General features: G+C 39.5%; 1 protein-coding gene across 1 annotated transcript; it reads right to left on the reverse strand.

The window, feature by feature from the left end:
- Window positions 1-1,062: 1,062 nt before the first annotated feature.
- On the reverse strand, window positions 1,063-12,726 carry cmasb (cytidine monophosphate N-acetylneuraminic acid synthetase b). The gene is made up of 6 exons (XM_065291099.1): window positions 12,631-12,726; window positions 6,000-6,223; window positions 2,934-3,076; window positions 2,659-2,828; window positions 1,240-1,356; window positions 1,063-1,161 (listed from the first exon to the last, which is right to left on the reverse strand). The coding sequence occupies exons 1-6, from the start codon at window positions 12,724-12,726 to the stop codon at window positions 1,063-1,065; spliced, it is 849 nt and encodes a 282-aa protein (XP_065147171.1).
- Window positions 12,727-13,103: the final 377 nt, after the last annotated feature.

A 13,103-nucleotide genomic window follows, 5' to 3' on the forward strand; every position in this document is an offset into this window, starting at 1 on the left:
GTACCTTTACCTCCTTCAGCATAATCACCCCGCTGCTCCAAAGATTACAGGGTTCATTATAGTTAAGCGGGCGTCATACGACACAGCCATGACAGCGTGGCTACGCGCTGGTTTTCATACTTCTCCTTCTTCAACCATGATGACGTGCAAACACACATGCAGAACGCTGGCAGGCAGTATATACATATGCGTCCATGGTAGCAGCTCGACCGCCAAAGAAGAAGCAGCTTGGCCAAAAAAGCAGCTTGTTGTGTATGTTTTGAGAAGACAAGCAGTGATGAAAGTAAATAGACAGTACTTTTGTTATAGTTTAGTTTATATTACTCCTTCAGTTGTATTATGCTTGGCCCATCTTTGTTCTCAACGTCAGAATCGGAAACACCTATGATGCTTTTTTTTAATTGATGGGAGGGGTTCTAAAGGGGACCAATCACAGTGCTTGCGGTTCATGTAGAAGGGACGCGCTGTAAAAATGCCCCACAAAACAAGCCCTACAGCAAAAACATGCCTCTAGAGTGTTCTCCCCTGCGGCTATCCTGTAAAAGCAAATATTGCCTACTAAAAGCCCCTCCCTCTAAAAGAGCAAGCACGCTGTTGTTAAAGCACCTAAGCATGGCGGCTCATACTGTATGAGCCCCTCTACCCCTGAGATTTCCACCCTGAGCTTGTTACTGGCCTGGGACGTCTCATGCCGGGACTACTCGCACGGAGGCTGGATACTCTGTGCTCCCTACAATACCCCCTCCCAAGCGGCACGATCTCATTCGGCGCGGTAATCCTCCTTTATAGCCCAGTTTTACCTCAATGTCTTCCCTCTGTAGCATTCGAATTCCTGCCAGGTCTCGTCCATTGATGGCAACAAACTGCTCCTCTGAAACAGACACGTATATCTGACCATTTGTCAGACAGCCAGATACACTGCACAGAAACAACCTTATCTCCGTTTTCTTTTTTTCTCCAAAATATCCGAACCTGCATTAAAACAGAAGCGTTTATAAAGAAGTGAAATGTAAACAGACTTGAATTACATAATGAAGACTGGGATTGTCAATTCAAAAGAATTTACCTCAAAATTCTCTGCTCAGCCACCAGCCAATCTATATCCACATCAATATCAACACTGTATTCTGGGAGCATCTCATAGTAGCCCCACTTCAGCTCCTACAACAGGTTGAAAGTACAAATCAATATCACTGATAGAGAAATGTTAACACTTGATGTTATGAGGAGGGATTTCACCTCCGGAAGGCCCTTTTCCACAGCTTCTCTTGTGTAAAAGTAAAAAGATCCGTTTTCATAGAGCTCCCCGGGCCAGTCTTGACGTCGTTTTCTGTATCCTGGTTTGATGTTCAGAGGCTTCGTGCGTTCACCCTCTAATAACAATTTAAGAAATACAGAATATTTTTTGTGATGTTTTTGAGCAGCAGTTTTTTTGTCCAAAGCTATCAAGGAGTTTGGGCATCATAATGTTCAGCACAAGATTAAACCATTTTACATTTAAGCAGTGATGGGAATAACGGCGTTATAAGTAATTGGCGTTAGTAACTGCGTTATTTTTTTCAGTAACGAGTAATCAAATAAATTACTGTTTCCCCGTTATAACGCCGTTATCGTTACTGACATTAAAATGCTGCGCGTTACTAAAATTGATCTAACTGTAGTGATTTTCACCCGCGTATGCTCACTCTCTCAGCCAAACACTGATTTTCTCGTGTGTGTGTGTTGGGAGAAACATAACTGATGCTGATTGGTGTGTCTGTGTGTTAGAGGGGGTGGGAGAACCACATAGCTGATGGTGATTGGCTTAGTCTCCAACGTTAGCCAACCAGAGGCAGAGTTCACAAACAGGCACGCCCACTCGCACAGTCCGACTAAGAGTCTGAGCGAGCGAGCAGTGTCAAAAAGTCTGAGCAACTTTGTCACTTTGTCGCTAGATTTAGCAACTTTCTATCACTTTAGCGACTTTATAGGACAAATCTTTTCTGACGTGGTTGGAGACATTTGTAGACTGACATGAAAATACGCGTCGTTTTCTCTTCTCAACGAGCAGCGGTGGTGCTGCTGACTGTGCCCCATCTCAAAGCACTGACAGGCAGCCCGGGCATCGCGCATCAATCACTCCGAAAACACAGGCGACAGGGAGATGGCAAGTACAACAAGCTCAAAGGTAGCGGTCGCAAACACGAAGTATAAAGCACTACTTTTCCATTGTTGAGGTGAAAGGCAATAATGTTTGTGTAATGTGCAACTTATGCCCATGAAGAAAAAGTCTCTCCACGTCTGTGGCAAGTAATTCTGATCTAATAAAGCACATCACATCGTCACATGCTGCCACAAAATTTGTGATTTCTCTTTAGTATTCATTTTAGTCATTTAACATATTTAATTTGTAAGGGGTATTCAAGTTATTTGAAATATTAGATTTTTTTAAGTAACGCAGTAATTACTTTTCCTGGTAATTAATTACTTTTATAATAATGTAACGCAGTTACTAACTCAGTTACTATTTTTGAGAAGTAATTAGTAACTATAACTAATTACTTTTTTAAAGTAACGTTCCCAACACTGCATTTAAGTGACTGGTATGACAGATAGTGCCTCGTCATTGAAACGTCATTATCTACATAGTAATAACAAACAAACAAACACTACTAGTACCTCAAATATTTTTTTACCTTTCTTCACCTCAGTCCAGCGAAACTGATGTCTGCGCACAACTGAGAACACACAGTCATAACCCTGTTCAGTGATCATCTGCAGAGCTCCAGTGATATGAAACGGGTGCAGACATGGAGAAGTTGCCTGAATATGACAAACAATGTCCACCTCTATAAAAATAAATGAATGTGAGATTCATCCATCTGACTTTCCTGATAAAGGTCTTATCATGCTAAAAGTTATAAGTTTGTATTGACAGAGATGTATATTCTCACCAGATCTATGCCAGATGAAATCTTTGATGGTCTCCAGTGAGCTGGAGGAGTCTTTGGAAACTTCAGGACTGCGCCGGTGAACTTTTGCACCACAGATTCGAGCAACTTGTTCAATCTCATCATGATCAGTAGACACCCAAACACTGCCAAACATCATATTAGCTATTACATTACTGAAATCTTAATATTTTGCAACCAGAGCGATTAAATGTTGTACACAATACAAAACCACAAGCTATTCAACAAATTACATTAACCATTATCACTATGTGCATTGCCAACACAACGCACAGGAATAAACAGCATGTTAAGTTATTAGAGCTTGACCAATACTCATTTTTTTAAACCGATACCGATAACAAATATTTGGCTGCTTATGTGCCCGATAACCGATATGCTGAACCGATTTTTATTTACTGTTATACTTCTGTTTTTGACATAATTACTACATCACTGAACTGAACAAACCCTTATAATAATAATCATCATCATAATCACTCCCTCTTCGCATACAAAGTCCTAAATAGAGGGGTCTGAAACAGTGAAGAATTATATTAATTGAATGAATAATGTAGAAACTGTATTCCCAACACATGGACCATTCCAAACACCCCTATAATTTCGTCAGAAATGGACTGATCCAAAGTTCGTGCTGTGGTTTCCAGGTAACGGAGCGGGAGAGAGAACAGTATAGCGGAGTTGGCTGCATGTTGTACAGTTTATAGAGTAAAACAGGTGGATTAAGTGCCTTTTTTGAGATATATATCATTGTCTTGACCAGCAACCCTGTAGCCTTCAGCAATCCAACAAGTAGTTAGCAAAGAGATTTTACAAATAATATCACTGACAGGAATACTACATTCAGGAAAGTAACAAACAAAACGGCTTATATCATTGAATTTCTTAACTGGTAATGTTATTTGATGTCAGAATAATGAATATTTTGTTGTTATAGCTTATGAAATGGCTGTTGACAGCGCTGTTTAGCTATGCATTTACTCACGCATTAACTGTATCAAACTGTGACCGCTTGCGGAGGTAAAAAATAATTAATTAATATCCACAGACATTTATTTAGATATTTTAGCAAAATAATGTTTATCTGGTAAATGTTAATATAACTTAGGGTAAATCTTGTCAAAAGTCAGGGCCGGCGTCAAGGGGGGTCATTCGCGGGCAGTGCCCCCCGAACAGGTTGTTGTGCCCCCCCTACAAAGTTTTTTTATTACTTTAATATATATATAAAGAATAATTAAAATAAATTAAACATTGAATGTTTCATGACTTGTAATGTAATCAAATGAGGAAAATATAGTTGATATATGTTTTCTTTAATGAAAATAGACCAGTTTCTCTGATTGGATGTATTGCCGCGTGTCACCCGTCTTACGTCTTTAGCATATTTGTGACTTGATACTAGCAACGTGTTTTTTTGCGGCATTTTATGGATCGTGTAAAATATGGATATTAGAACATTTAGAATGAACCAGCACCGCCTGCTTCATCTGACTTCATGCAAACACAGACTGACTCAAACTCAGAGATTAGAGGTCGAGGTGGAATTTACAAATCTACAGGACACTGTTTTAAGGAAGTTTAATGTTCGTACACGCCGTCTTCAGCTATTTTAATGGTAAGTTAGCATTGTTTTAAATTACGTAAGCTTAAATGTGAAGTGTAGACCGTTAACAGCATTACGACGTGATTATGGTAAAGCGGCTTTTTTAAAGCTAGGACGCGGTGTGCGCTGCGCTGTGAAACCCATTCATTTCAATGGCTTGTTGTTGCGTCGAGTAAAGCGCGAGCGCAGCGGAGCTCAGCTTGCGCTCACGCCGCGGTCGAGGTTCAATAGTTTTGCGCATAGTTTGTGGTCTTTTGCACTTTATACAGGAAATGAGCTGACAGTCTGTACCAGTTGTATGAGTGTGTGCTTGCTGTATTTGTTGTTTTAATGTCTTGTTTTTGCAAGTTATTGTTGCTATTGCGTGCCCCCCGTTGGAAGCCGAGTACCCCCCTGTTAGTTATGGTCTGGCGCCGGCTCTGTCAAAAGTTAGTTACATGTGGTGGCTGTGCTTCAGCCATCAACCCCGGTAAGTGAACATTAATATGAACGTGATTTTACGATGCTAATGATAAGCATTAATAACAGAAAAACGAATTTAATTTAGCGGTTTTAATTCCACCAAGCATTAATTCATGGCTGTTTTATTCATGCAAATATACGTCGTTATTGGGACCGGATTTTATGGATCAGCGTGACTCTGTGAGTTTGTCTCTATTCTTGGACAAGCTGCATATTGCTTTTAATAAAAAAACTTATTTAATATAACATACATTAATGCACAATAAGATGTGTTATAAATGCCTGCAAATATGCAAAGTAAGTACTCAAAGACCTTTTAACCCCTTACGGTCACCGACTTTTTCATGAAAACTATACAAACTTAAATAGCTTTAATTCATGAAGGCTTTGGAATATAGTTTTGTCTGAATGTTATTAAAGTTTAACTGTTTAAATGTCACCATCTGGCAGTGCCTCGTAGGACACCAGTGTTTACTTCAATAATTTTGATGTAAATTTTAAATCAAGGCATGATAAACTGTATTGTTGGGAAGGTTTAAGCCTCTAGAATAAATATTTTAACAGTGTTTAATAAAATATTTAATTTTTTAGGGAGAGTAAGCGATTCATTTATGAACAGCGTGTGCTTCAAAATATTGATAATCCTGCTAAATGTCACTGTCCCGCCAGCAGGACGCCTACATTTACTTCAGTGTTTTGTATGTAAATTCTCAACTGCTTATCATGACAAACTATATATTGTTGGAAAGCTCTACACGGCAAAAAATTACTTTCTAACTTAGCATTTTTGTCTTGTTTTCAGTACAAATATCTAACAATTCTAAAATCAAGATGCATTAAAATAACCGGTTTCACATTGAATCTGAAGCGTTACCAAATAAAATGTGAATAATTTGTTTTAAAAAGCAATATAAAATAAAAGTCACATTAAAAACACGAATTGAGTTACTTGAAATCATATTAAACATTTTAAGTGTAGTTGCCTGTCAATGACATCTGAATCCAGAGCAGCTCTCACGACCCATCCGATGAGAGGAACTCCAGCAAGAACCTTTATGTTCTTCAACGGTATTCCTTTACTGCCACCGCGTGCCAGAATCAGAGCCGCTCGGTGCGGGTGTTTGGTAGACGGGTCACAGATGCCTGGATACACATGTGCGCTCATGTTGCTCTCCATCAGTGCAAGACTCAAGTGAGAGAGCAGAAACTGATGTACATATCACGACAGACTAGGACACACCTTTATAAAAAGCATGGATGATACTGTAATAAACAAAAGACACCACCAAGGGGAACTGGGAAGCTTTGGATATTGTGGGCTATTACAGTTTTTCTAAGACGGTGTTTCTCAGATCAGAATAAAAATTCTCAAAACTACCAATCTTCACATCACTGTGTCACTTGTGCACATTAATAAAGCGGCGTATTATTTATTTGAAGAAGTTGCAAATGCTGGGTACATCATGCAACTGATACATATGTAGGCTACAATTATCTGCTGTTATGTAATGTTGATCAAAATGTATTATAATGGGTCTCTGTTGAATGGTTTCACCCCCACAACATTTAGGCATAGGTTCATATCATGAGTCTTTACATGCAAAATGATTGAACAAGTTCTCATAATAAGTCAAGCATATTTCTATACATTAGACTTTCTAAATCTGTCCTGAATTGGTAAATTGCTAACAGACAGAAACGTCAGGAGGTGAATGAAAACTTCTGTAATTCCTACAGCACTGCATGTACAGATTTTCCTATGTTCACGTTACTACTTTAGTTTTTTCTTTGTGCTAGTGCTGTGTTTTCCTTTATGTTATCTCAATGACATGGTCTGAAAACAAATCACAGTATAAACAGTTAAAGCGTAAATGTGAATCTAACTCTCACCCAAAATGACCAGAATATTATTAAAGAAGCATGAAAGTCTGATAGCTCAAGACCCCACTCAAAGTTGCATGTTTCATGCTATGATGTTACTCTACATTTAACTAAACTATTTAATAACCCTTCACTCTAAAAACAAACGGTGCTAAATATGGTAGAGAAATGTTGAGTGTTTTATCTTAAAGATTCGTTTAAATGTTTTATATGGTATACTTTTAATGTGGTTTATGGTTAAGGTCTAAATGAATTAAGTTGTCTTTTTGTTGTTTGCACATGACAGTGTTTTTCCACAGCTAGGCCTGGAAGAGATACGTGTGACCTTGGTGAGAATAGCAAGATAGCTGTATGATGCGTAAGAATCAAAGGCACTGTGTTTTACCAGCAATGGCTGTCTTTTTGTGTACTGTAGCAACTTAAAGGTCGCAAAGATACAGGCACAGTACAAACAGATTGTTCAAAAGGGAGGGCTACTAAAACTGGGGCACTTTTTAAATCACTGAAAACTCATTGTCATTTGATCTTGGTCATTGTCATTATCATTTTACCAATGCAGGTGTACACCCTATGACCAGTATTTTGTTTCAAGCTGTCTGACACAATTCTTTAATAAAATACTTTGAAGAGAATTTTACATCTCAACCGTCTCTGATTCTCCTGAAGAAAATCCACAACATTATAGCAGTAAAAGTGGTTCTTTGCTCGTAATCATCGAAGAACCGTTTTTAGTGCCATAAACAGAAGCACCAGTGAAGCACCTGTGTAGAACCATACAGTGCTATGTAGAACCATATGTGGCCCCCGTATGGTTCTTCATAAGTGCTTCACTGGTGCTATATAGCACTAAAATGGTTCTTCTATGATTACAACCAAAGAACCACTTTTAGTGCTATTTAGCACCGTTTGTATTTAGAGTGTTTCTTTATGGTTTCATAAATGTTAAGCTTCAGTTGCATTAACTGTAGTATTATTATTTCAATTGTATTGATGTCTAACCTTTAAACAAATAAAACTCATCCGTTTAGTGCTTCCCATACACTCTAAAAACAAATGGTGCTATATAGCACTAAAAGTGGTTCTTTGCTGGTATTTCATAGAAGAACCATTATTAGTGCTATATTCACCGGTGCTATATGGCACTAAAGATGGTTCTTCAATGATTACGAGCAAAGAACCACTTTTAGTGCTATTTAGCACTGTTTGTTTTTAGAGCGTAAGTGAAAACAAAAACATACTGGTATACAAAGCAAGGTAAAACTAAGGTAATGTTATACTTTATTACTTCATTTTATACCTGTATTAGTGCAATAGTTAGTTATGATCAAGGCCGCCTTAATGCACGGGCTTACCTGGGCTGAAGCCCAGGGGCCTCCCAAGTTCAGGGGCCTCCCAAGTTCACGTTCATTTTGTTTTTTAACTTGTCAGGTTGTCTGTCAATCACTCTAACTGCACGTTACATGGCTGCTGATTGGTCCGTGGTAACTTACTGTGAAATAAAATATCAGACGTAACAGAATTTTCTATTCCGTGTAATGTAATTAAGTGCGCGTTGTCAACTTGGCATTCCTGCATGTTAGACTGAGTGTGACAGAGAAACGGGAAATAATCCACCAACAAATGTAAGAGTAATTTCTGAAATTTCATAATAAGCACTGAGGTGCAGGTCTCTCTCTCTCTCTCTTTCGCGTGCGCGCTCGCTCTCTCTGTGCTCGTACAGCTGCGTCTCTGGCATGCAGAAGTCTCTCCAACCGTGCGCAAGAAACTGTGCCGCCAAATAAAAAAAGGAGTTCCCGAACATTAATGCTGTTCGTTGTTATAAAGTTTAAGTTTACTCGCGTTTATATCAGTGACGCGTGCGCAGCTGGAGCGATGTAGTTTGACGCGATGTTAGCTCACAGTACACACATCTGGTTTAGAAAGAGGACCCAACGGTAAATGTGCAACTCAAAGCGTGACAAGACAATCTCAAATGATCATCCCCTGATCGCACCATTCATATTTATAATCTCCTTATCTAAAGATCTTATATAAAGGTATGTTCCCTGTCTGTTTTGTGCATATTCATACGTGTTCGTTGTACATGCGTAGTATGCATAAATACTAAATACAATGCATAGCCTACTATATCTTCAATAGCCTACAAAATAAATAACTGATTAAAAAACAAGATTCTGTCTATAAAGACTTATCTTTTGTTAACATTAATGCATTTTCACTTTAAAACTAACTTTAACTTCTTATATTTTTACAACTGTGGTGAGCATTTAGTTAGTGAGTGGCAATTTTCTGCAAATTTGTATATTCCAAAAACTATATAAACATAAAGCTTATAAACATATATCATTTTGGTTTTATTTTCACCACAAGTTGCTGTGTGTGGTTGTTAAATAAAGTGTCTTGTGTTTATGCTCAAGTGGGCTCAGTGATATGTTATTAATGATAATATGGTGTTTCCTGGGTCAAAGAGGGAAAACTACATTTTGTGATGTAGATTACATAGATATTACACTTTTTTTTTAAAATGAGACTATAAATTGAGGGTATGGGGGGCCTCCAAAACCTCTCAGCCCCAGGGCCTCACCTTAGGTTAAGGCGGCCCTGGTTATGATAGTAGTTTATTATTTGCATTTTCTGCTGTACACTGTAAAAATTCATTACATAAGGTTTTTAAGTTTAACCAACTTGATTTTACAATTAATTTAAACTTTCTTGACTAGTAAAGAGTTGCAATAAATTATAAAACTTAAGTTGAAATAACTTAAGCTATTTCAACTATATTTTTATAATTTATAGCAACTCCTTACTAGTCAAGAAAGTTTAAACTTAACCATTTTATCTCTGAACCTTCAGAGAGAGCGAACCTGAGGCCGGGGCTCGAGTTCAACCCCCCCCCCCCCCCAACAGAACTGCACAGAGACAGATAGAGAGCGGTGAAGGTGGAGATGGGAGGAGAAGAGATGGTGAAAAAATTGCAGCTGGACCCGGAGGCCTGAAGGCTGCCTTATATAAACAACCTGTTCTGATGAATCAAGAGTTTGCAATGGTAGCTGAAAGGCCATTCTTTGTGTTCCTTTAAAACAAATCCGTAGCCTGATTAAATTGTTACAAATATGTGTTTATTACCAGGCACGTGCAGAGGGGGGGGCGGCGGGTGCCCAAGCACCTGCCCCTTTACCCCTGGATGACCAAAGTGCCCTTTTTGTCAAGGCATTTTTTTGTAATTAAATGCCCTTTTGTGAAGGCCTGCCCAATCTAACTATTAGTAAAATTAATAAAAAATAATTTAGCCGCAAAATAAAATTAGTCACATGATGACGTATTGACCTTTTATTGGACAATCTCTTTAGGGAAAGCTCACAGGGCTAGCAGCGCCCACATGTGCACGACACAGTGCGCAGTACAGGGAGGATCCCCCTCGAGCCGGCATTGAACCGAAGCGGTATGCTTGTTATATTATTATTATTTTACAAGAACAACGTGAGGAGTGCAAGCACAGTTTTATTGCTGTCTGTGTGTATTAACATCTCTAGAACGTTAGATGCAAACAGGGCTCTCAAGTCTCACGCATTTCAGCCTTCACACGCCACACCTTGTATTTCCCACGCTGAAAATAAAACATTCTTCCCATATAAAAACAATGGATGAGGCAAAGGCAGGGACGTTCTCTGCCGGAAGTTCATACAGGTAGCTGTCTCGAGTTTTTAGGTGTGCTCAACTTCACGCAGCAATGCAAGAACCGAAACGCACATGACATCAAAGTACCGCGAGAAATATTCGGGAAATCATACGGAGGAGTTTGATTTCAAATCGCTCTCGCGCTGTTCTAATGTCATCCACCTGTCACGCGGAGTTTGTTGGAAGAGCAAGATCAGATGAATACGGTAAAAAAACTCTTAATTTTTGTATCACATTGAATTTATGATTCCTGGACTCGCCTTTGATAAAAGACAATGTGAGCTGATGTTGAGTAATATAGCCATACTCGTGCTAAATTATTAACTCAGTCAAAAACTCTCCAGCTTTGCAACCAGTTTTAGTTTACCTGAAAATAAAGAAAGTACTAGAGGCTTCATGAAATGAATGAAAGGAGAGATGAGTATCATTATTTTATTGCCCTGTCATCAAGGCATCAAAGTGTGCAAAAACACAACACAAACACGATTCAAAACTAAAATATGTAGGCTACTCTCTTTGTATACAAATTTCGAACAGGATTAGAATAGAATAGAATTATATTTTAAATATGACCACAAAAACACAAGCCTGTAAACGTAATAATATCTTAATGTCACAATGCAATATATAAAATCATATAATTTCAAAACTGCATATACTGTGTTTACACACACAAACACTAAATGAAATGCACTGTAAGTCGTTTTGGATAAAAGCTGCTGCCAAATGCATAAATATATAGATATAAAACTCAGTCTATATAGATTTTTCTGTCTCACTCTATTTGCAAGGAAAATAAAGAAAAACGTGAGACTTATCATCTTTCTATTCTGTATTACTTTATTATTTGTTTCAGTTGTGTGCTTGCGTGTCGGCAAACAAAGTGCCCTTTTTATTCTTTGAGCACCTGCCCCTCCAATGGTCTCTGCACGGCCCTGTTTATTACTATAAAATTTATGTTACAGTCACTGCCCTTGCCGTTTAGAATTAAAGACAATATTCCAACTTGGACCCAATGTGTGAGCTTTTCTTTCAGTGGTTTAAGGAGATTCCCCCGTTCATATGTAAAGCGCTTTGAGTACTGAGAAAAGCGCTATATAAAAGTAAGGAATTATTATTTTATTTTTTTACCACGTGGTTAATTTACATGTTGCTGCTGATTGGACTGCAGTTCTGACACACCCACAAATCGAGGAAACGTATATCAAACCCTGTTGCACACTGGTGCATACCGTTCTTTTCAGGAAACATGTTGTTAACCCGGAGACTAGCAAAATGTTGCGCACCGGTAGAGACAGGGTGGTGGAGGGATTCTAAAGACTGTAGAGCAGAGGTGGGCAACGTTGGTCTGGGAGTGCCAATGTCCTGGAGAGTTCAGCTCCAGGTCTATTCAAGGACACCTGAAATAACTAATCAAGGTCTAAAGAGTCACCTGAAAACTACAGGTAAGCAAGGTTTTATCAGGGTAAGAGCTAAAATCTGCCGGCCATTGGCACCCCAGGACCGACTATCCCTGCTATAGAGGATTCTTAGATGAGTTTGAGTGTGATTATATATGGGCTTGTCTTTGTGCTGATTGGGTAGCTTGTTGTTCCCTTTCAGTCGGTCACTACGACGTCACGTTGTGACCGACAAATTGCGAAAGCGCCTCGCGGGACCTATCTACTTCAAGAAACTACTAAAACTCTCTACTAAATCACTACTTTCGCTTAAAAAGCCGACAGATCAACTGCTATTGAGAAGCTCTCTTACCTGCTGGGGAAGACGCTGCTGGCTCACAGTTGATTGACAATTCGATCCAGCTCTTTGCAGCGGAAGCTCACGGATCTTCACCTCTTTTTCGCAGCTTTTAACTTGGGTCTGAGTGTGTCCATTGCCTCTCCCCTCATCAATTTAGCACAGCTAAAGAGTGTTTTTTCTTTAAAAGACGTCATTTCGTCTGTGCAGTTCCGGAAGCGGCAAATGTATGGTTCCTAAGGATGATCACAATCTCAGTCTCTCGTGTTGGGCATTCAGCATGCTGAGGTGGCATTTGTGGGGGGTTCATGTTCTCACTGCGAGAGCATGACCCTCGTGGATATTCGGAGATCGGTTACGTTCCTCCGGGAACTCCCCCACACTTCTGTTGCGAAGCTTGGTTAAAGGTGCCATGGCAAAATTTTGGAAAGATGTTATCTGCATCACAGTACTGAATCGGTCAGCAGATACGTCCTCCGACTCTCAGCACTGATCCGCAGCAAGCAGCGGTTCCAATGGAGACGGTTGGCTCGTGTTCTACGATGCCTCTTGTATCTGTTGGTCCCCCAATACCTGTTGCTGCATTGAAGCTGGGCCGTCTGTCTCTGAGGCTGACTCGGATCTGCTTCCCCCTTCGGGCCGGGTAGCGCACCCCGAGTTTGACCCTGAAATGACGGCCATGCTCCCTCAGGCAGCGGCGGCAGTAGAGTGGAGTGGACTCAATCTCCCCCACCCAAACTGTCCTGCCTTCACGAATGGTACTCATAGCTGCTTGTGCATCTTAACACTCA

Source organism: Paramisgurnus dabryanus, chromosome 23 (assembly GCF_030506205.2).
Source record: "Paramisgurnus dabryanus chromosome 23, PD_genome_1.1, whole genome shotgun sequence".
NCBI lineage: Eukaryota > Metazoa > Chordata > Actinopteri > Cypriniformes > Cobitidae > Paramisgurnus > Paramisgurnus dabryanus.